The sequence below is a fragment of the Thalassophryne amazonica genome, chromosome 5 (assembly GCF_902500255.1).
Source record: "Thalassophryne amazonica chromosome 5, fThaAma1.1, whole genome shotgun sequence".
Taxonomy (NCBI): Eukaryota; Metazoa; Chordata; class Actinopteri; order Batrachoidiformes; family Batrachoididae; genus Thalassophryne; species Thalassophryne amazonica.
In genome coordinates, this window is record NC_047107.1 from 122,167,164 (window position 1) to 122,191,434 (window position 24,271).

Here is a 24,271-nt window from a genome sequence, read left to right on the forward strand (position 1 = left end):
AGGGACAGCTCAGGTGGAACGGTTTGGAGTTAAAGTCAGAGAGGCGAGATTGAGATGGTTTGGACATGTGCAGAGGATGGAATCAGGGTATATAGGGAGAAGGATGCTGAGGATGGAGCCACCTGGCAGGAGGAGAAGAGGGAGGACAAAGAGGAGGTTTATGGATGTGGTGAGGGAGGACATGCAGGTGGTTGGTGTGACAGAGGAAGATACAGAGGACAGGGAGAGATGGAAACAATTGATCTGCTGTGGCGCCCCCTAATGGAAGCAGCCAAAAGAAGAAGAATAAGAAAGAAGAAAAAAGCATTTCTTATATTCAGAACATTATTTTGAAAGTAGGTGCAGGAGTGGTTGCCAAGCAATTCGTGCACTTGTTTCCGGTGTCGCAGGTTGGTGGTGTAAGGCCACCCCTGACCATTCTCCACGTAATGTGGAGTTGCATCAGGACTTGCACCAAATCTCATCGTGGATCCTTACTGGATTTTCTGTGGTGACCCTGAGAAATTGGGAGCAGCCAAAAAGTACAACAAATTACAATTCAGTTCATTGGAAGTGGTAATGTAATACCGGCTGTACTGCCAAGAAGATTGTCCATGTTCTCGTGAGAAAATGCCAGAGAATTCTGCAGAACTCTAGGTTCTGTAGAAGTGACCATACTCTTGTGGTCTGATGATTTATTAAGTCAGTGAGGTCAAAAAGGACTGCATTATCTAAGTTTTATAAAGGTTGTCTTTGTTGTAGATTTAGACGGGGACATAATGAGTTCCTGAAGGAATCGACACAAATATTTGTCATCATTTTCAGTAATGCTGGCACACAGTTTCATGTTTACTCTCAGTCCCAAGTGCTGCTACACTTTGAGGCAAAAAAAGGTAAATGTGTCCAATGTGAAGGTTGTTTTGGTCATTAGTTAAGTCATGTGTGGGACCATGGACTGGTGCCACACGTCATCGCATCCTCAACACCATGGAACTGTCTTGAGTCCTGCATGGCAACTACCCAGAGAGACAACCAGTCCATCCCCACTTGTGGAAAGTAACCAATTATTTTCTGAATCTGGGTGAAACATGGGCATGTCCTTTGTGTTCTCCATACAGTGGATCTTGCAGAGAGAAATGCACCACAATACCAAGATGTCACCATCAACGTTCCCTCGCAATGCAAAGTGATACTGCACATGTGAGCCTCCATAAGTAAATGTTCCTTGTCAAGGATCCTCCAAAGAGACCTAGCACCAAAGGCACCTAGTTGTCACCTTAGTTCACTGGTTAGCATCCAAGTCTCACAACAACAGAGTAAAGGTACCTTGACACTTGCACCAATTTCATCCGCACACTGGTACACAATCTGCCGTGCAGGACAGTAAACTCATTGTAAACTCATTGTAAACTGTTGTAAACTGTGTGCAGCTTCATGCAAGTGCGCAAAGAAAATTTTTAAATGTTCAAAATCTCTGTCATGCATTAATTATGTGAACTTCACCTGAACATTGCGTAGACAATTAAAAACACTGAGTGTCAGTGTGAGTCATTGCATCCACGCAGCGCATCACAGCGCAGCTCATCTGAATGATTATGACGAGATGTTAAATCTATCATAAACATAATTTTACAGATACTCATGAAAATGCAACTAGTATTTTACCAAGCATTACTATTTTATATAAGCATTACAAAAGTTACTTTTTAGACTATTCCAAATGCGTTCTCCACCTCATGAAGCGCACGAGAGAGAAAGAGAGAACGAGAGAGAAAAGCTGCAGCTGAAATGGTCCTCTGTGATTCCAGAAGCGATTAGAGGTGTTTTCAACAGACAAACTCTGAGAGAAATGATTAATCTGCTACAAAGTAATTATTTTATATATGCAGCATCCAGACGAACAAAGTGCAGCATCAATCTGGGAACACAGCAGGTGGCATTGTCATAACGAGTTGCGTGGCAGTGTGGGGGTTAAATGAGTGCAAGTGTCAAGGCAACTTAAGACAGAAAGCACCAGGACCCTAAAGATTTGGATGATCGTTCTCTGGCATTGGTATATCAAACAAAAAAGACCCAGAGACATGAACGTTACTGCCAAGATAAGTGAAACATCAACACTTTCACCGGTACACTACTGCTGGTCAAACCCAGGAAGTCATTGAAAGCCCGGATCTTAGTCTTGGTCGAGAACTTAACCTAGTTACTAAACTCTGGATGAAACACTTTCACTTCATCTAGATACACTTCTGATGGTTGAGTCCAGGAAGCAAACCCAGACACTCAGATTCCTCATTCAGCTTCTGAAGTACGGCGAACAGGGTATCCATTCACTCCACCATTTGGTGAGGTGATGGTCTAGTGGTTAAAGTGTTGGGCTTGAGACTAGAGGATCCTCGGTTCAGATCCCAGCCTGACTGGAAACTCACTAAGGGCCCATGGGCAAGGTCCTTAATCCCCTAGTTGCTCCCGGTGTGTAGTGAGCACCTTGCATGGCAGCAGCCTGACATTGGGGTGAATGTGAGGCATTATTGTAAAGCGGTCCATTTGCTTAGCAAAGATCACAGCATCATCCGTGAAGTCAAGGTCAAAAAACCCTTTTTCCTGCAAGCATTGAACAGAGTAGGAGCCAGAACAGATCCCTGGAATACACCAGAATTCAGAGTTAGCAGGGTAGACCATGTTGGAGACAACAAAGTGCACTGCATAAATCACTCTAAACTTTTCCTCTTGGCTCTCCAGTTAAGATATTTTTGTTGGCAACTTGGTTCTTCTTCTTCTTCTTCACCCTCAGATGTTTGTGTTCTTACACTTTCACACTAGTGGACTCGACTGATAGAAAGTCACGAACATGTCCGCTCACTCCAGACAACAACCTGCGTGGACTTGTACGGACATTATAGGGACAAACGTCCAGTGGATTCACACATAGAACTGCTGTGGGGAGTATCTAGTCAGCTTCAGGGGTTGGAAGCAGTTCCGTTGTGTGTTTTGTGCTGCTTTGACATGAAGGTTCCTGTGTGACAGTTTTGGGGAAAATACCTGAACTCTGCAGCAGTGGTGCGTTCTACCTTCAGTGCTCCTGGACCCGGCTGCTTGGACCTCATTCTATAATCACTACCAGAGTCTTTGGCTGAGCAGCTCTGCCTCCCTGCACCTCCTCCTCCTCCCTCAGCCCCTGGTTTCTTGTCAGTCGTGATTAATGGCACTAGGGCCCCAGTGCGGCTTACGCTGCCAGTTCCAGCGATGTTCCCTTGATACTTAATGAACTCTGACAAACTTCTTTTCCCTTGCTCTGTTGTTCCCTTTCCCCGCCCCTCCCTCTTTAAAATGCACGGCACAGAGCTGCCACTGCAGCACCTAAGGGTGATGAGCTCCAAGAGGCCTTTTCCTAAAAATAAAACACCACAGCCACTTCTGCGTCAAGATTCTTAACTGTGCATTGTGTCACTCACACGGCCTTATATGTCATTTAATTTTTTTTCTTCATGTATTTTGCAATATTTCCACCTCTACAATGATATACTGCAGTTTCTGAAGAATTTTCTTTTGGCTGCTTTAATCAACAACAAACCCTATCCTCTGCAAACTGATGTGTGCTTGTGATTGACATTTTCCACAAAAGCAGTGACATGAAATTGATTCTGGCATGTTGAAATTTTTGCAAACCTGCAGCTTTCTGTAAACTTGGAAGGATTCACCCTCGACTTTCTGCAGGACATCTCGCCTGGTCTTTGTCGCCATCTAGTGTCTACATCTGAGAAATGAATGACGTGAAAGATAAAACATCCATCTAGCTATCTATGTGTAGTGGCGCAACTCACAATTATTTTCATAATTGATTAGTCGATCGATTATTTTTTCTTGATTAGTCAATTACTTGTTTTGATGCATAAAATGCCCCCCCTCCAAAAAAAATATGGTGAAAATGTTAATCATTGTCATCCAGAGCCCAAGATGATGCCCTCAAATGTCTTGTTTTTTCCACAAACCAAATATATTTAGTACTTTGTAAAATAAACCAGAATATATTCACTTAAAAAATATATATTGTTTTACTCCAAACGATGAATTTATTCATGTACCCTGGAGGTGGCAGTAATGAGTTTATAGTGTGTCTTTCCTGCCGTATGCTCTACAGTAGAAGAAGGTAGGCAGTGCACAATTTTGGTGTCATTCAGGACGAAATCACAGGTGAGTTTAAATATAATATTTTAAAATCACTGTACTATATGTTAATAATGACTTTATTGATATGGTCTGTAATATACCCGGATAGTTTTGCTAACCTGGATCCTGTTTTTGTTTGGCGCTAACGAAAGCGTTGTTTTGACAGTAAGCTAAAGCTAGCTATCGGCGCGGTTACACATGTAGAACATTAATGCGGAGAGCTTGAAATTAAATAAATAATGATTGTTGTGACTCTTACCATTAATCTGTAACTGCTGAAACAACAGACATTAGTTTGTAGCTCGTCCATAGTTATTGGTGTCTTCGAATCTTCACTCACTCGTCTGATTGATTACTGTCTCTTTGTGGTGTGTCTGCTTCAAACTTTTTATATTTGTTAGTGACTGATTTTACATCATGATAGATAGTCAGGTCTTGGCAATGTTCTGGTGTCCATTCCCTGACTTTTAAAACAAAATTGTGGCTGTAAAAGTGATGCTTTGTGGGATGATGTGTTATGTTTCTCCTTGTACATCTGGAGTTGTCAGAAAGGACACCAGGTGTTAAACGTGTACAAAATAAACATATGGATACTGTTTAATACTGAGGACCCCCAGTAGCCGAAGAAGGTGAAGGGAATCTATCCATCTACCACCTTGCTGTGGTTGATAGATGGTTACTTTAGAGATGTGGGAATGGACCAGTTGTCTGGCTGGGTGGTTACCATCCAGGACCCAAGTTTCTGTGGTGTGGATGGATGCGGCAAAGTGCAGTACCAGTGCATGCTGCCAGACTTGACGTGGCATTTTCTGAGTGGACACAGGAGTCTGTCAGGTCAGAGTCAACATTGATCCTGCTACTGTTATTGTAACCCAGTGCAGTCGGCTAAATGAATGCGTGGGTGTCATCCGAACTGCTAAATTTTTGTCTACATCATTCCAACCTGGAACAGGTTTAAAATTATACAGTTTTTTGGGGCTGACAAAATATCTGAAGATTCTTTCATGTCAGAAATTATCTGGCAGGTGAGCAGATTGATAGCATTTTTGTGTGAGCAGATTGATAGCATTTTTGTGCAAGGAATCCAGACAGTTTGGGTGTCTGCAAAGAAGTGCATCCACAAGCAAATCAATATTTGATAGATGTTGTTTCAGCATATAGTAATATGTATCTAAATGGTCATGTTTAGCTTTGGACCAGTCAGAGATTCTCTCAGATATGTCAGGAATATGCAAGGTTTGAATCATGGGCATGTCAACACTGAGGGTAACACTTAAGGGATAACATTGGTAATCCGATGTAACAGTCATGTACCACATGAATATCAGTGATATTTTGTTGAACCATGTCGCTGGCCGAGCAGTGATCAAGTCAAGATATGGTGCCGTGCACATCAGTATGATAAGTGTATGGAACCACTCAGGAGCTGCTCGTTTTGACACAAAGTCAATCCAGAGCTATCCTCATAAGAGAGCTACTGCCAAAGACATTGGTCATTACATGGGTAAACTGAAGGCGACAACTGGATGTCCTTGTTATTGAGAAGTGATCAATTTTGAGTCACTTGACATTTAATAAGTGATTTTGTAAAGGTCAAATTCACTTTTGTTGCATAGTATATGATTTAGGAAAAATGATTGATTGTTTGTTTGTTTTAAACACCATGTACTGCTGTCTTTTTTTTTTTTTTTTTTACTTGACAAATTGTAGGCAGTGGTTAGTATGGGTGGGGGGGATTTGATGCATTATGAAGTAGACGAACGATTTTGAATGGATTCACAAATTTCAAATCAGTTTTATAAATGTTAATTGTACGGGTATAAACATGGCTGTTGCCCACCGTTAATGAGCACTTAATTTCATAATTTCTTAATTTCCTCAGTTCCCAAACGCTTATTGAGTGTTGTTAGAAAGAAAGGTGATGTAACAATGGTAAGCATACCACTATCCCAGCTTTTTTGAAACATGTTGCAGGCATCCATTTCAAAATGAGCAAATATTTGCACAAAAACAATAAAGTTTATCAGTTTGAACATTAAATATCTTGTCTTTGTGGTGTATTCAATTGAATATAGTTGTAGAGGATTAGCGCCAAATCACAACAAAGTTGCCTCAAGGCGCTTCACGCAAATAAGGTCTAACGACCTAGAGCAAGAACACAGGCGACAGTGGTAAGGGAAAACTCCCTCTGATGATTTGAGGAAGAAACCTCAAGCAGACTAGACTCAAAGGTGTGACCCTGTGCTTGGGCCATGCTACCGACACAATTGACGATATGAAAATACAGGAAATTTTGGGAGTCCATGCTGGTGCACAGAACAGGAGGCCTGCAGAAGAAGACATCCACTCCCATCTCTGGATGGAGCCACACCTCAAACAGAGAAAAAAACAGAATCAGGCGGCCGGCCACTAGCCCATAGCTTCACTAAAAGACCCAGACTTTAGATAAAGTTGAGGCTGCAGCCTGGTCTGTTTAATAATAAAATTAATTTCAAAGGGTGAAAAGCATAGAAACATACTGTGCCACTATGCTAGCCATACGAAATGGAAAATAAGTACGTCTTAAGTCTGGACTTGAAAGTCTCTACAGAATCTGACTGTTTTTTTTTTTTTGATGCAGGGAGATCATTCCACAGAACAGGGGCACTAAGAAAGCTCTATGACATGCAAACTTTTTATTCACCCTAGGCACACAAAGTATGAGTAGTCCTGCCAGTCCGTGAACAGTTTTTTATAGATTAGTAGCAGAACCTTAAAATCTGATCTCACAGGCACAGGAAGCAATTGAAGAGATGCCAAAATGGGTGTAATATGGTTAAACTTTTCATGTTGCTTATGTAAATCTGTACTTTGACTTACTCAAGTCTTTTTTTTTTAAGCAGTAGTTTCCTTTTTACTTAAATGCATTAGCGATATGGCTTTGTTACAGTTACTCTTCTAAAATTCGGGGTAAACAGACAGCATTCGGTGCCACTGCAGGTGTTGAATTGCAAGCATGATTAAGGAGAAAAAACATCTATTTCTGGACTTTATGTGGCACAACAGATCACCACATTCTGGCTACATCTGAACACAGTTTTTACTTAAAAAGCAAAATCGCACTATCACAGCCTGCTGACTCATAATCAAATTGTGAGGTGCCTGGAGATTCCCCACACCTAGTGGAGCACTGTTAACCTCTCAGTGAGAAGGCGCCAGGTTTACTTCCAACCTGGTCCTTTATGTGTGGAGTTTGCATGTTCTCCCAATGTTTGTGTGTGTTCTCTCCAGCTGCTCCAGCTTCCTCCCACTTCCAAAAACATGCAGGTTACGTGAATTAATGACTCTAAATTGACCATAGTTGTGAGTTAGAGTGTGAATGGTTTTGTCTGTGTGTCAGCTCTGTGATAGACTGGTTGGTTTCCAGGGTGTACGCTGCCTCTTGCTAATTGACCACTGGGATAGCCCCTCCAATAACCCTTAATGGGAATAAGTGGGTCATGGGAAATTAAAGGGGTTAAAGAATACTCAAAGCCTAGAATCACTCAGTTTTAGTATCACTAACCTCCACACTACCAACTGCATGGGTGCAAATATCTATGTTTGGGTATAAGCAAAATTTGATTTACATATTTATTGTCAGAATCATGTCCACACAAAATGATGCTGGTCCAAACATGGCCCAAGGGTTGCAAGTTATCAGCTCTCATTCATGTTAACAAACTGTTGTCTGATGATCAATCATGCACATCACAAAATCGTGTGTGTTTTATGACACTTTGCCTTTAGCAATACAGATGTCTGGTGTGAAACAGGAGTTAATGAGAAGTTTTAAAAGCACCGATGGATCGTGCCAACAATGAGAGAGCATTCCATAAAGAAAATGTGTACAGTGCAAAAATATATTTGGAGGTGGAAGGTCATGTCCAACGTTTATTATGTTGATAAGAGTCACCACAATCAATGCAATGTAAATGTGCTGAAATGATTGACATCCAAATTAATGGATATTTGCCATTATATTTTTTATTAGTATTATTAACAGTATTTCTGTAAAAGTATTTCTGGCCTGGAGAGACCTCTCACTAGCCTGGAGAGAAACACTGTTAAGAATGTTACTGACATTTTAGCTGCACAGTGCCAGAATAAACAGCATGGTTTTTACTACCATTAAAAGATTTGGGTGCAGCATCAAAACTGAGCAAAGTGGCAGCGGTGGGAACTCAAACAGTGGGTGGTTATTCTGTTCAGGGCCAAATTGGATATCTGGATGAGACAACACATGCACCAGCCTATGCTCCCAAACCTGCCCTAACATGTTAGTTTTTTGTTTTTTTTTCCTCCAAGAACAAGAACATCAGCAATGCTTGTGCTCTTTGCAAAGTCTCTTCAAGTGTGGAAAAAGTCCCTCAGTCACTCAAGTGCCTTTGTAAGCCTGCTCTGAGTACAGATAAACCGTTCAACAAGAGTCTGTTGTTACATGAGCTTATATTTACTACACTGTTTCAGCAGTTTCACTGGATGGACAGTCGGGGTCGAACAGTGCGTCATGTGCTGTGAATCTTAATTATGGTGTAATGGACCCTGTACTGAATTATATTTTTTTTTGTTGAAATGAGTATCATAGTACCATGAAAGTCACAGACCGTATGGCAGGAATGATGACCAGAACAATCTTTAATAAGCTCTAATATCAGAAAGAGATAACATCACAGACTGTAATGTATACTTCACCAATGATTTGTTTCGTCATTGATGGGCATTTGCCATTTTCTACAGACTTGGTAGCAATGTAAATACAGTATACGAGGTCTGTTAGAAAAGTATCTGACCTTTTTATTTTTTTCAAAAACCATATGGATTTGAATCACGTGTGATTGCATCAGACAAGCTTGAACCTTCGTGCGCATGCGTGAGTTTTTTCACGCCTGTCGGTTGCGTCATTCGCCTGTGAGCAGGCTTTGTGTGAGCACTGGTCCACCTTCTCGTCATTTTTTTATTGCGAATAAATGTCTGAACGATTTGGAGCTTTGCTGCATCAATTTTTTTCCAGAAACTGTGAAAGACCTCCAGGTGGACACCGTTTGGAAAATTAATATGGCTTTCAGGGACAATTTTATAGGGATTATACAGATTAAGGAGCGTTACTGCCGCTTTAAGGACGGCCACAACTGCTGAGAGCGCGGCGCGCTCCCAGCGTCGATCGACATGCTCAGACCCCACTGAAACAACCACATCATTTCCAACGTGAAGGCTTTGTTGATCTGGGACCTCGTCTGACTTTCACAAAAAGGCAGAAGGCGTGGACATCAGCACTTTTTCTGCACATTCCACTGTTACAGGAGTTTTTTTCATGGAGAGAAAAGCGGAGGGACGTGCCACGGAGCCATTCATTACGCAGGACAAAACCACCTCTGTGTTGGTCTCACAGGACGGCTTTGAGATGGCTTTCAGATGGATTCTGGTTGCTTTTCAGTCATGTGATTATCTGATTGTGATTGTGCATGAGCTGGACATGCCCCAACATGTCCTGGAAGGCTTCATCACGGCGTTGCTTTGCGCCATGCGGTGGAGCCGCTCCTCTTTCCATGACAAAAACTCCTGTAACAGTGGAATGTGCCGTTCATTTCTAAACTGGACGCTGTCTTGATCCGGTATGTCGTCTGACTAGCACAGGAATTGTAAAAAGACGTGGACATCGGCACTTTTTCAGCACATTAAGACAGACGTGCGGAGGAGTTCCACGCGTCGCGGTGGAGCCGCATGGCGCAAAGCAACGCTGTGATGAAGCCTTCCAGGACATGTTGGGGCATGTCCAGCTCATGCACAATCACAGTTGGATAATCACACGACTGAAAAGCAACCGGAATCCATCTGAAAGCCGTCCTGTGAGACCAACACCGAGGTGGTTTTGTCCCACGTAATGAACGGCTCCGTGGCGCGTCCCTCCGCTTTTCTTTCCATGAAAAAAACTCCTGTAACAGTGGAATGTGCCGAAAAAGTGCTGATGTCCACGCCTTCTGCCTTTTTGTGAAAGTCAGACAGGTCCCGGATCAACAAAGCCTTCACATTGGAAATGATCTGGTTGTTTGAGCATGTCGATTGGTGCTCGGAGCGCGGCGCGCTCTCAGCAGTTGTGGGCTGTCCTTAAAGCGGCAGTAACACTCCTTAATCTGTATAATCCCCATAAAATCGTCCCTGAAAGCCATATTAATTTTCTGAACGGTGTCCACCTGGAGGTCTCTCACAGTTTCTGGAAAAAAATTGATGCAGCAAAGCTCCAAATCGTTCAGACATTTATTCGCAATAAAAATCCAACGAGAGGGGTGGACCAGTGCTCACACAAAGCCTGCTCACAGGCGAATGACGCAACCGACAGGCGTGAAAAAACTCACGCATGTGCACGAAGGTTCAAGCTTGGCTGATGCAATCACACGTGATTCAAATCCATATGGTTTTTGAAATAAATAAAAAGGTCCAATACTTTTCTAACAGACCTTGTATATAGTGATGTGTATCAAATCACGATAGGTGTATTGTGACAAGTCCTCTATTGCAGGGCTAGCACACTGCTCCACCCACAACAGACACATGGAAAAATGCTGCTGTGTCCTTCGTGGTTTCAATGTCACTTGCTGTTGAGTCAAAACATGTGATTGTTTTGTGTGAGCGCGCGCTCATTTGCCATTTTCATGTCCATCAGGATGGCACAGTGGGGCTCCATAATCTCCATAATTATGGCTCTTGGAGGAGCAGCTCTGTTGGTCTCTGTGCACAAGATCGATGAGGGGCACATTGGCGTTTACTACAGGTGAGAGTTAAACTGTGCACTGTTGTTTTTAATGTTCTGAACTAGAAAACGGTCATCAATTAACCATTTATTTACCATAATACAGTTGGCACTTTTTTGTCTTGTTTCTACTTCTCAAATGCTAAGATTTGTTGTCTCAGATTTAAACCAATTTTAAACTGTTCTACACTGTGTAGGCAGGTTTAAACTGATTTTGTATGTCAACTCCTTGAACCTGTCGTACTGGTTTTCAACAGTTGTGTAATTGTTTTTTTTTTTTTGATGATTTTACTTAATTAGAGATCATTTTATTTCGTTCTTTGCCTAAGGTCACATTTGTATTATGGACTTTTAAACCAGTGTGTGTGTGTGTGTGTGTGTGTGTGTGTGTGTGTGTGTGTGTGTGTGTGTGTGTGTGTGTGTGTGTGTGTGTGTGTGTGTGTGTTTAATGGTACCTTTCTTTAACCCTCTGGGGTCCGAGGGCATTTTTTGGACAGTTCACTCGCCTGGCATAAATTTTTATTATTGCTGTTAACAGCTCTCCCTGCATCCCACAATCAAGTTTTATGTCTCTTTTTTTTCAGGACAGCCTGTTCTTTCATAATGTATATGTGTTTGTGTAATAAAGGTTTACAATCAGAAATAACAGGAAAAAGTAAAGCGGAAAATAATTTTCCACATACATTTATTCAAAACACACAGCAGACTATAATAAACAACTGTTTTGACACTTTATAAAGGTAATTTGAGGTCTTGTGTGAAAGACTGTACAACACAAAGGTTCAAACAATAAACACAAATGCACATTTTGAACAATCTATACAAAATGGTCTATGCGTTTTGTTGTCCATTGATATGGTAAACACTGCTTTACGATGAGAAAGCAACAGAGTTATCCAGTAACATTCACATGCAAACTAGTGAAGCAATCCTGATAGTTACACACTCTTTGTTTGAGCACGTGAAATTGTCATAAGAGGCTCTCCGACTGCTCCGTCTGCTTTCACTGATCGCTTTGCGTAATGGCGCAGGGCACACTGAGTATGTACTAAAAGTATGTACTCATTGGAGCACCCAGGGGGCTATTCAAACGGGCCAATTAGTAACACATCACTCCTGAAAATGATCTTTGGCTTTTCACGTGAGGTGAATCTGCCCTACGATTGGATTTTGGAAAACCATGTGACGGTGCACCAACTCCGATTGGTTACTCACATTGCGCACATCATCACACAGCTTCTATGAGGAGTACAAAGATGGCCGATGGCTGGCTCGAACGTCCACAGAGTTAACTTTTCAGCAAAAAAAAAGTACGTTTCTATCTCATATCATTAAAAAGTTATTTATAATTTAGTAAAGCTTGGTCTTAGCCGTCGTATACAACGGCGTCGGCCCCAGAGGTTTAAACTCGTTGTCAGCAATCAAATGAATAGCTTTGGAATTTGGACAGTGATTTGAACAAGTAATTTTTGAAGGCTGTTTGGGTGTTGAAAATGTGAAGGTAATTTTAATTTGCTATTATGCTTTTTACATTGTAACAGTGAATCATAAGTGGTCATGATAAAGAGTGTTAAATCATTACCCACCTATTTGACACTAGGGACCTAGTGTCAAATAGTGACCAGAGTGCATGTTCGGCAAAAATTCCAACTAAAGTTTTGTGACCAACATACCCAATCTTTCTTGGTGTGAGGTGGCTTGATAAATCAAATGTCGCAATCAGAACTATTTCATACCATGATGGTTATCAGCTGATTCGTTAAACCTGCCTTTTCACTTGAGGCTTTGTGATCATTTCCACAAAAGAGGGCAGTTAATGTAATTTAACCCTGTTTATGCAAAAATGGACCACTTAAAGGACATGTTGCACATTTATTCACTCCCCACCTAGCAAGACGACATGAAAGTACTCATGATTGTAAGTCTCTCTGCACACATGTACTAATAATTAGTGATTGCTGATATATTTTATTCCTCTAACTCTGAGCGATAGCAGGTGCATTTCCGGAAAACATCTCACTCGACAATTCTCAGCATTTTTCGGCATGTGACGCACATTGTAGAATGAGCAGAAACATCCTGATGATTGACAGACAGGGAAATGAACCTGTTCTGTCCGAAAACTAAGCTTTTGAGCTGCCGTTCGAAACTGATGGCTCGGATTTACAGACAGGACATGACACACTTCACCTTGAAACTCTTAACTTTTTCAGAGTGTCAGATTTTGGAACCTAAAATGTGGTGACGTGCTGTTTGTGTGTATGCTGGTTTGCTGAAGCTGTGGACATGGACGTGGGGACATCTCCATGACACTTTTTAGCAGACTGCCTGGACGCAGAGATGGATTTGTTACATTGGAAAAAGTCAGAATACATTATTTCCAGGAGTTAATGGACGTTACGTGCCACAATCGTGACAGAACTAAAGGCGGAGCAGCAGCCGAAGATCGTGTGCGTGCGTGGGGGCTTTGATCAAGTGGAGTTTCCATTTGCAAATAAATCTACCTCTGGGTGAGTCTGGCGTGTTCGGGATTTTGCCCCTTTTGTGTTTTGTGGCAAGCTTTTCTTTTTTTTCTTTTTTTTACTTTGAGTGTGAATTTGGATCTGGAATGTGTGTGTCTGTGCACTGTGCAGCTGATGAAAGGCTGCTGTGAACATCAATGTCTCCATGATGTTTTTTTCCCCCGGCAGCAGATTTTATTTATTTATTTTTTTTAAAGATTTTATTGCTAACAACACTCATAATTAAATGTGCTCAAAGTTGATCCTCCAGCAGAGATTATTGGCAGGCTGCGTTTGTGACTCATGGCCGCAGACGCACTGAATCTTCTCAGGGTTGCTGCTTTTTCCGTGACTGCATCAAAATGAACAGTTTTTACTTAAAAACAAGTTGTCATAACACGACATCACACTTATGTAAACTTTGGAATTAATCTGTGCCTCAGTTCTTAATGTTAGCAGCTACATTCCATTGAATTGCACGCAGGGACACTTCTAGTAGCTACGTCGTTTGTCAGAAACACCGGAGTATTCACGAGTACTTTGTTTTCAGAAGTCTCTGTAGCTGTTTGCTGCGAATGCTGTATACTTTGAATCCGGTCACGCAAGTGCACAAGGTAACCCCGGTGGATCATCGGATGGACACTAACAGCCTAAATGTAAATTGTTATGATTTCGGTGTGACATGTCCTTTAAGTCCCACAGATTTTTTTTTTTAAATTATGAATTATTTGTTGGTGATCATATAAAAGTGTGCAAAGCAAAATCACTGGTAGTGTGCAGATGCACTGGTATCAGTGATTCCACGTGAGTACAACAAAGATGTTTTAGCACAAGATGCAGTAAGACATATGAGCAAGTAACAAATTGTTTCGGGCTAAAGGTGTTTAGTTCAGGCACTCGCAGTGTCAGATGCATTAACACAGAAACCTCAGATACCCAACATATGACCCCTGCAGTGGGTATGAACCATATTCCCTTGCCTGCATATTTGTACCACTCATAGAGAATATTGCGTCAGAATGTTCTGTCTCTTTGGAGATTCTTGAAGAGTTTGGCGACTTGGCACTTCATATAGCCAATTAAAGGTGAAATTGTGAACATAACCTTCTCGGGACCAGGTTAATTTTGCATCTTATGTTGCCACAGTGATCAAGCCAGGATCAAAACTAATTTTAGTGGAAATATACACTGTGGGGTTCATTCTGGTTTTAAACTGATGCTCTACCTGGAGAGAATTCTACTATGTTCTAATCTCTGTCCTCGTGTCCTCTGTGTGCTTGTAGGGGAGGAGCTCTGTTGACCACCACTAGTGGTCCAGGATTCCATCTCATGCTTCCATTTATCACCACCTATAAGTCTGTTCAGGTGAGACACATGATCTTCAAGAGACTTACATTTGAATGGGTCGGGGGGAACACCTCCGATATGCAGTACACATTTGACACTCTGAGTGTGCTGACATGAAAAAGAACCCAAAACGAGAGAAACACTTTCAGACTGGAAAAAATATGGGCGACCAGCAGAGCCCTGCTGCTTTTTGTTTGCTAAATGCTGCCTGCAGCAGTAAGTGAAGTGTGAAAAGCCACTGTTGATAACATAGTTGTCTCAGTTCTTCTCAATTAAAACATCAACAGTTTTGTTTTTTTGTGCTCACATAAGAGCTTTATTGTGAAATAGTAGCAGTTATTGTGACACTTTATCTAACTTAGACTAAAGACTGTTTCACACACCAGGTGAGCTGTACATACGTCATGCCTGTGAAGCATGTTTTCATTTTAGCATGCATGCTAACAGGTTACAGCTTGTAAAAGATGTGCAGCTTAACTCTGTGGTCACATTAGCTGCAAATGACAGCAACAAGCAGTTGGCTTTGTCGCTTGATGGCCATTCTCGTGGTGTGCACGCTAACATCTCCATAAGATGTCTTGTAAATCGTTCAGAGGTGTTATCTGGTTCCAAAAACAGCGTTGTTAGATTTTGAAGTGTTTATTTCTAAGCTAACATTTACACAATATATGATAAACGTATGAGATTTATACAGAAATACAGCTGTTTTGAAGCGTTTCTGCCATCTTGGATTATTTTGTTCATGCAAACAACCAGCTGAGGTCATGCTGACTATTCACTCGGATTGGCAGTGGATGTGTTGTGTTGCCCAGCATTTAAATAAAATAGACTTGTGGTCTGGTGACCGTTGTCTGTTGTCGCTGCAGTATACCTGCTCTGATTGAAAATAAATGGCAAGGTGTTGGTTGCTGCCTCTGTCTCTTGCTGTAGCTAATGTGCCAGTAAGGTAAGTGTTGCTGTCACAATGAATATAGACATTCAGTGGTGCTTTTTCTTTTTTTCTTTAAATCTATAGGGAGTCATGTTTCCGTCATATCAGCAACATTAATGAAAAACGCTGTAGATTCAGTATCTGCTCGCCAAGTGCAGCGGGTCAACTTTCTGGTCTACACTTTTTACAAACACTCATCAGTGAAACTCAAAAAGAGCTCAGTGACCTCAGGCTGTGTACAAACATAATCTAAAAGGGGAAAAATAACCTTAGTTATATTTGTTCAGGTGGTAAGTCTAGTATATATTTATATATTAGGGTTAGGTTTTATAACACACTAAACTTGGCATGTATTTTCAGGTTAAGTTTACATTTACACCACTGATCTGTATGTAACACTGGATAGGTCATTGGTCAATATTTTTTAAGTAAATCGGTCACCATATTACCACTCGCATGTACTGCTCCTGAACGCTCTTTTCTACCGATCTTTAACCAGGCGTATGCAATTTTATTCTTTGTGATTTTGCCAAAAAATGCCTTCATGTACAGCTATAAACTGCACAAATCGCCAGTTCAAAGGCTGCAGGCGAACATTTCAACTGTGAGTATCATTGAAATGGAAAGAAATGAAGAGTTCTATCCCTTGTTCCAGCATATAGTCATAGATAATAATAATAAGTGGGTTGTGTATAGCCACATGTGAGTGTCAGTACTGGTGAGTCCACGTGCGTTGGACAAGCTATTTTAAGACATTTATTAGGTCTACTTGTGCATAGTTTTGGAGCTTTAGGTGTTGTTGCTACGAGCTTTATTACTAATATTAGGCTGAAGCTCATAGAGCTGTGTGTAATAAATATGGTCATTGCAAAGGGAAAACCACCTGTCCTGTAGCTAGTGGTGTTTTATTAGAGAGTAAGCTGACCCACCTTTTGTCAAAAACTGATTTATGGCCCTGTCAGCCAATCAGAATCGACTACGTCATTAAGCCCCGCCCCCTTATGATGTCACATCCAATCACAATCGATGACGTCGCTATGTCCCGCCCCCTAATCCCCGCCCGGCTCCTCCCCTAATCCCGCCCCTTATGACGTCACAGCCAATCAGAATTGATGACGTCACTGTCCTCCCCTAAGCACCGCCCCTAACCCCTCCCCTAATCCTGCCTCCAAGCCCCGCCCCTAATGACGTCACAGCCAATCAGAATCGATTACGTCACTATGTCCCGCCCCTAAGCCCCGCCCCAGCTCCTCCCCTAGTCCCGCCCCTGGCTCCTCCCCTAGCCCCACCCCTAACCCCACCCCCAAGCTCCTCCCCTAACCCCGCCCCAAGCACCGCCTCCAAGCCCTACCTCCCCTCCCACCCGGGTCTAATATTTTAATGTCATTTTATTTCATGAATTAAAGAACGATTAAAAATACCTAGATCTTTTTAATGTATTAAAGAATTAACTAATTCTGAAATAATTAAACATAAATCAGTGTCTATTATTTAATACCCCTTTAATATTTTTAATTCTTAAATTAAAGCGCCTGCTTTTATGGTTTTTAATGCCTCAATTAAAGAAGGAATAAAAAATACCGTATCTTATGCATAATTATGGGAGGTTTTCTTCAATTTAGTGATTAAACACGAATATTTTAATACGCCTTTAATATGTCTTAATTCTTAAATTATTGCGTTTCCTTTTCTGTTTTTTAATTCGTAAATTAAAGAAGGGAAAAAAATAGTCGTCTCTCTCGGCTGTAAGTCTTTGCAGCAAGACGGTCAAATACCCACGCATAGAGCTGCTCGTGGAAACATGACCCCACGGCTGTAATACCTGTTGCAGACGCTAACTGTGTCTGTGTGTGTGTGTGTGTGGGTGCATGCGTGTGTGCGTGTGTGTGTGTGTGTGTGTGTGTGACCTGCGGAGCGGGGGGTGTCAGGCCGGATGGTCTTTTATAACATAGTAGAGAAGCTTGAATCTTTTGGTTGAAGCTTGAATGTTTTATTACATCCGATTTCCTGAAGATGGGGGGCATTCGTTGCGCTTGTTTGAAGGCAGAAAAAACAAAGCACCTTCTCACTCACGCCAGATGGTGTTTCTTTTAAGATATTAGCCGATCGATCATGGGGCGCGGGACACCCGCTGATCGGAGATGCTGCCCCGAGGTGATGAAGCCGGAAAAAAACAAAGTTTGGTCTCACTCACGCCAAATGGTGTTTTTAGAGCAAAAGGTGATGAATTACGCCCCGCGGACGAAGACGGGTTTAAAAATCCCTTTTCGACGACAGAGTGACATACAGCATTCACCATGGCGAGACGAACTCCAATCCTCCGCTACATCTGCGAGACCCCGGTCAACATCACCATGACGACAGAGGGCTCGCTCGCTCCAAAAAAAGCGAGGATGTACGTCAGCCGCCTGAGCCAGCCGATACCGGAGGAAGATCTGACGTACACCCTGGAGGGGCCCGAACGTTTAACTTACACGTTCGACCCGTATTATGCCCAAGTAAGTTTCTTCACTCTGGCTGAGGGTGAGACCGCCAGTCGAGGAACCCCACGGGTGGCGCTTACTTCCGCCGATTGGGGTGTGTTCTCCGCGGCTGCGGGATCGATGATTCGCGACACGGTCAACCCTGAGCCTCCAGGAGATCGGACGCCGGAAAAGAAGAAAACACGCTTCCAACTCACCTGGCTCAGCACCCAGGGGCCGCGCTATAGGGTGATATTTCAGCGGGGACCTCCTGAAACTGACTCTGAGGGTGAAATTAAGTTGGAGCGACTTAGTGCCAGCGGCCACGTCAGAAGCGTCACAGCTGCGGCTGAGAGCTGGCATGAGTTGTTCAACACCTGCAACGACAGGATTACGGGCCTCTTTACAAGGTGCCTGGTCTGGAGGGACGTTATCGAAGTCCGAAAAAACTTGGCCCCTCTTTTTACTTAAAAAAAAAAAAAAAAAAAAAAAAAAAAAAAAAAAAACTCTGACGTAGCTCCTCCCCCGCATGCACGGGGATTTCTATAAAAAACCAGGGGACCACATCTCATTTAAGCATCGGACGACGAACCAGCATGAGCTCCTCAACCTCTCCCATTGCAGCGGCCGACGACATCGCTTGTGACTGCGCGCTCGACTGTGGAAGAGACCTGGCATCCCTGGGGCAGGCTTCACGGACCCGCGGCGGGTACGAGACCCTGTGGGGAGTTCAGCTCGAGCCGGTCTGGGACGAGTTCCATCCTTCTCACGCGCTTTCCAGCCCGGGAGGCGTGGGGTCTCTTCCCGCTGCCACGGAGGCCGCGAGTCCGCGGGAGGTACAAGACCTCGAGGGGGCTGAGAAATACGCCACATCTTTCGCATCTGACCGGCCTGACGGGTTCCTGTCAGAGGAATTCCTGAAAACGGTGAAAGTTGGCGTGGCACACTTACTTTTGGCTGTGATCAAAAGTTACAGACAAAAACTCTGTTACGGGTGTGAGATCGATCACCCCAGCCAGCGCCAGCACGAGTGCCTGGACCCGTTAAATGAATATTTCTTTACCGGACATTTTGAGAGATTAATGGTGAGACTCTGGAGACCGACCTTCATCCCGGCTGTGGTAAAGCTCCTAGCCCAGCGCTTCCTCAACCCATCGGCTGCGAGGGTCCAGGGGGGTGGTAGAAAACATCCTCACTGAGCTGAAATACACTGATAATTTTGAAGCAAAGATCAACGAACTGTACACATGTTTCGGTGAAGACGCAGATCTCGACCTGGAGGGGATGGTAGCCGTCTATAACCCAGACGACTGAAGAAAAAAACCTGCCTTTTTTTTTTTTTTTAAATATCATTATATTGTTTACAGTCATGGGTAATTGTGTGATGAGTCTCTTTCAAAGCTTGCGGGAAGTTTATATTATACGTGGACTCTCGTATAAGCTGGAGCGGGCAGTCATTCGCAGGCTGGAGACCCCAGACGCCCTGCCTTCATTCGCTTTGGAGAGGGTCTTCGACGTTATCAGACGTCACCCCGGGCCCGGAGTCTGGACAGATCATATCTACAACGCAGCTCTCCATTCATCTGAAAAATCTCTGTACAACGTATTACTGAAAATCTCTGTTTTGACCACTGACGATTTTACACGGTGTAATCCGCTGCTCCTGCTTACATTATACACTCTGTTTGTGGATGTGATAGCGTACCGGGTGAAACAGTTGGAACTGGGCCGAGGGGAGATTGTTCCTACACTTTTACAGCTGAATACTGAAATAAACCGTAAATGCGGGGGAGATGTATTACTGAGAGTTTTCCAGTTTTGTACGTGAACGTATACTTTTTCCTTCCTGTATGCTGTGTTTAATAAACATGAACAATTGTTTTTTCTCTGTGTGTGACTTTAATGAATGTAATAAAGCATACATTCTAAAACTCAGACGGTCAGTGTTCTTTCCAATAAAATTGTTGAAAAAGGGTGAAATGTTTTACAAATCAAATTTATATAGCGCCAAAACCACAACAAAACAGTTGCCCCAAGACGCTTCATATTGCAAGACAGAGTCATACAAACGAGGTTTTGGTGGAAAAAAGGTGCTCGTATGAATTAATGCGGGGTTTTAACACGGTCTTATTAAAAGCTCGAGGCTGCTCTGTGAGCGCTCTCCGCGGTGCTGAATCAGAGTTCAGTTTAACGTCTCCAATAGCGCCTATTTAAAACAAAAGACTAATATTTATGGTCGCTAAAACATAAAAATGCAAAAAGGACTATCCGGTTCATCATTCTGAAGAGATCCGTCTTAAAAGATGGGTGATGAGGGTTTAATGAAGGATATAGGATAAATTCGCATGAAGCATATCAGAGATTTCCTGTCGGGGGAAGATGCATACACATTACACAAACCTGCCAGGACGCATTTTCCAAGAAATAGAGTATTTGTCACAAACCCGCTTAACCAATTTCAGGCGGATTTATGCGACATGCAGGGGTTATCAGATTTTAACGACGGGTACAAGTACCTGCTGACCGTTATCGATATCTTCTCAAAAAAAGCGTATGCCAGACCTCTGAAGTCAAAGCAAGGGCGCGAAGTCTCACAGGCCTTTGCCTCGCTCTTAAAGCACAGCGGGGTGCCTCTGAAGCTACAGACTGATGCCGGGAAAGAGTTTTTTAACAAACCGTTCAAGGATTTAATGAAAAAACACCGGATTCTACATTTTGCCACGGCCAGTGATCTGAAAGCCTCGGTTGTCGAGAGGTTTAATCGCACGCTAAAGACGAGAATGTGGAGATATTTTACTGCTAAAAACACGAGAAGATACATCGACGTCCTACCGTCTTTACTCACGGCTTATAACGAGAGTTGTTATAAAAGCATTAAGATGAGGCCGAATGAGGTTAATGCTCGAAATGTCGATCAAGTGTTTCAAAATTTGTACGGGGCATCCACCCTACGCAGGAGGCCTGCGAAGTTTAAATATAAGGTCGGAGATATAGTCAGGGTCTCCAAGCTCAGGGGAGTTTTTGATAAAAAAATATGAACAAAGTTTTACGGATGAAATGTTCACGGTGTCAGAATGTATACAACGTACGCCGCCCGTTTATAAATTGAAAGATTATGATGGCGAGATCATTGAATTGCAGAAGGTTAAAATAGCAAAAGACAGACCGTATCAGGTTCAAGAAATTATTAGTGAACGTTTTACCAAGGGGAAGAAATTTGTATTTGTCAGATGTGTTATGTGTCGGACGCAGCCCGGAGAACCGACCAGCGTTTGAAGGACCCAGTATAAAATAAGCAGAGCACGGTACAAAGGATAACAGAGTTTAATAAACATAACAGTGATGTGAAAAAATACAAACAAATTAGTGCGCGGTCTGGCGTGGCGGATTTGCGGTGCGCTCCCAGCAGCGCCAACGGTCCGGAGCCAGAACCAATTCGGACCCAAGGACCCCGCCGACACCCCCCAGGTGGCCGCGACAAACCGAGTCTGTGAAAGAAGGAATCATTATGTGAGTCCACACTCAACGCACAGAGAGAACGCTCAAAGGTGCACAAACAGCAAACACTTCCTGGCTTAATTACTAATCAGCTTCCCACCCTGCAGGCATGGAACATCCAGTTCACAAAACTCCACTGCAGTGGAAGCTGATTACACGACCAACATACAGCTCAATATAATAAGGTGTGAGGGACACCACATTTACTGTCTGTATAAATGTTAGTCACAAAATCTAACGTACCTCAGGAAGTGTGCTGACGAGCGTGAGACCTCACCCCCTCCTCTTTCACAGACCATGCATCAAACCTGGACGTTCTCTGCATCCACTGATGATGAGATGGCTCCCGAGACGACGATCTCACCCGTCTGGTCACAAGGTCGAGTCTCTGGCAAATACACACTGTGTACTCCAGTCTTAAATGCCACCATATTCCAATCCATTGTAGATGCACCACAGCTGTGAGTCCTGACGAGCCACAGGTGATCAGCCTCAGGTGATCAGGGTGAGGTCCTGATAAACTCAGCTACACAGCCACTCAGTCCCAAATGCAAGCCACCTGGAAGGAAAAACAAAAGACAGCACAGAAAACAGAAACAAAAGGCAGCCAGGCCCCCCCAGCCACACAACAAGATGGAAAAATTGGCCCGAGAAATTTAACTCCTGGGTTCCCGCGGACCAGCTGATGGCCGTATAAATATGAGAACATCTATCTTCAACCGACATATGAGAAATGGATCGGGATCTGAAACACGGATTTTATATGACTCTGCCTTCAAACGCCAGCCTAAAAGTATTCCCGGACAACACAATTTCATGCTACCAGGTGGACTTGGCTCGACACCTGGATCTAGAGGGTGACTGGGATGTGGCGCTGACGGAAATTTCTTATCCGCACACCTGGTTAAATATCCCGGAAAAGCCTTCCTGTACGTTCCAGGTGATGAAAATTACGGGCAAGAACAAACTCGCCGTTCACTCGTGATATTTTGACATGGGATATTATGATAACTTTGAGGTTATTGCAGCGCTGATAAACCCTCGTTTGAAGACTATAGATCCGAATCTGACTTTAAAATATGACGATATCCAGAAAAAGTTTCTGTGGGAAGGAGACGGTACCAGCCAGGTATATTTTGAAGCCCCGACGGCGTACATGCTCGGGATGCAGCCTAATCAATGGCTGAGATGCGGACCCGGGGTCACGAGCTGTCCCCGCTACCCCGATATAAAAGCGGGCATGTATCACCTGTTCTGTTATACAGACGTTGTACAGCCTCAGGCGGTGGGCGACGCTTTTGCTCCTCTCCTCCGAGCGTTCAAAATTGGAGGTCGTTTCGGGGAAATAATTACAAAGAAATTCAACCCCGCTTATTACATCCCGGTCTCCAAAAGACATATTGAGACAATACGCATCGAAATCAAAAGCGATCAAGATCGATCGATGGATTTCAGATACGGTAAAGTGGTTGTGACATTACATTTTAAACCGGCGGGATAAAAAAATGGCCGGGGCAGCGCACAAAGCCGACATTTATAGATTTGTGCCTTACTATGAAAATCAAGTCGGGAACGGCCTTCACGGCTTCCACGGCGCTCCTGTGATGTACGGGCGCAGGCTCGGGAACATATTTTCAAAGCTGTTCAAATTTGTGTCGCCGCTGATTAAACAAGGATACACGATCGCCAAACCTCACCTGAAAAACGCTGCCCGAAGCATCGCTTCCGACGTAGTGAGCCGCGTTGTTGAGAGGGCCGGACGGAGTCAGGAACCCGAGCAGCAGCGGGGGTCCGGCATCATGGTGCTCTCAAGAAGGCCCCGGAAACGCCGCCCGGGGAAACGGGTCAAAACGGTTAAAAAGCGAAAGACCCCCGGAAAAAGCAGAACAGTTCGAAGGAAGCATAAGAAGAGGAGGTTGTACGGGGATATTTTCTCTTAAACAATGTCTCTTTTGCAAAATAATTCCCCCGAATGCACCATGAGCGAATTGGATTTATTCGCCGTCCCCGGGACCCAGCTGTCCATCGAGCAAAGCCAATATGTTGAAGTCAGCCCGTTATCAGCCCTGACAGACATGGGCCCTATCGAGTTTTTTTATCCCCGGAGACGGTGAGAGGTATTTAGACCTCAATAATACGCTGCTTTATCTGCGAATGAAAATTACAAACGCTGACGGGACTGACCTGGCTAATGACGTCCGCGTGGGCGTCATAAATTATCCTCTCGATACGATTTTCTCGCAAGTCGACGTGACTCTGGGTGACCGGCTGATTTCCCAGTCCAGCGTGACGCACATAAGCCCCTCATAACAGCGTCCAATTCCAGGGTGTTCATCAGTAAAAATCCACAAGGACCTGTCGCTTAGAATTAATCTCCAGGAGAGAATCGTAACACACGTACACTATCAGCGAGGTGGTATGCGGAGTCGCGACTCTGAATCTCATCTCAAGTCGCAGGGTCCCTGTGGAGACGGGGCTCAGAGCGCCGCTGTCCTCCTCCGGGTTTAAATTGAAGACGTACAGCGCGTAGCCGTGCGCAAAATCCTCCCGGTCTATACAGAGAGGCAGGTCCTTCAGGTGTCGTCCGGTCGCGGTGTAGAGATTGTAAAACTCCCTG

General features: G+C 43.5%; 1 protein-coding gene across 2 annotated transcripts in view; it reads left to right on the forward strand.

The window, feature by feature from the left end:
* The first annotated feature begins 4,076 nt into the window (after positions 1–4,076).
* erlin2 (ER lipid raft associated 2) overlaps positions 4,077–24,271 on the forward strand; it is a 72,394-nt gene continuing 52,199 nt past the window's right edge. The window contains exons 1-3 of one of the 2 annotated variants that reach the window (XM_034171228.1): positions 4,077–4,171; positions 10,818–10,936; positions 14,700–14,781. In XM_034171228.1, the coding sequence (XP_034027119.1) occupies positions 10,818–10,936; positions 14,700–14,781 (201 nt within the window). In that variant the 5' untranslated portion in view covers positions 4,077–4,171. The remainder of the gene's footprint in view (positions 4,172–10,817; positions 10,937–14,699; positions 14,782–24,271) is intronic. The other variant, XM_034171229.1, reaches the window with a different exon arrangement.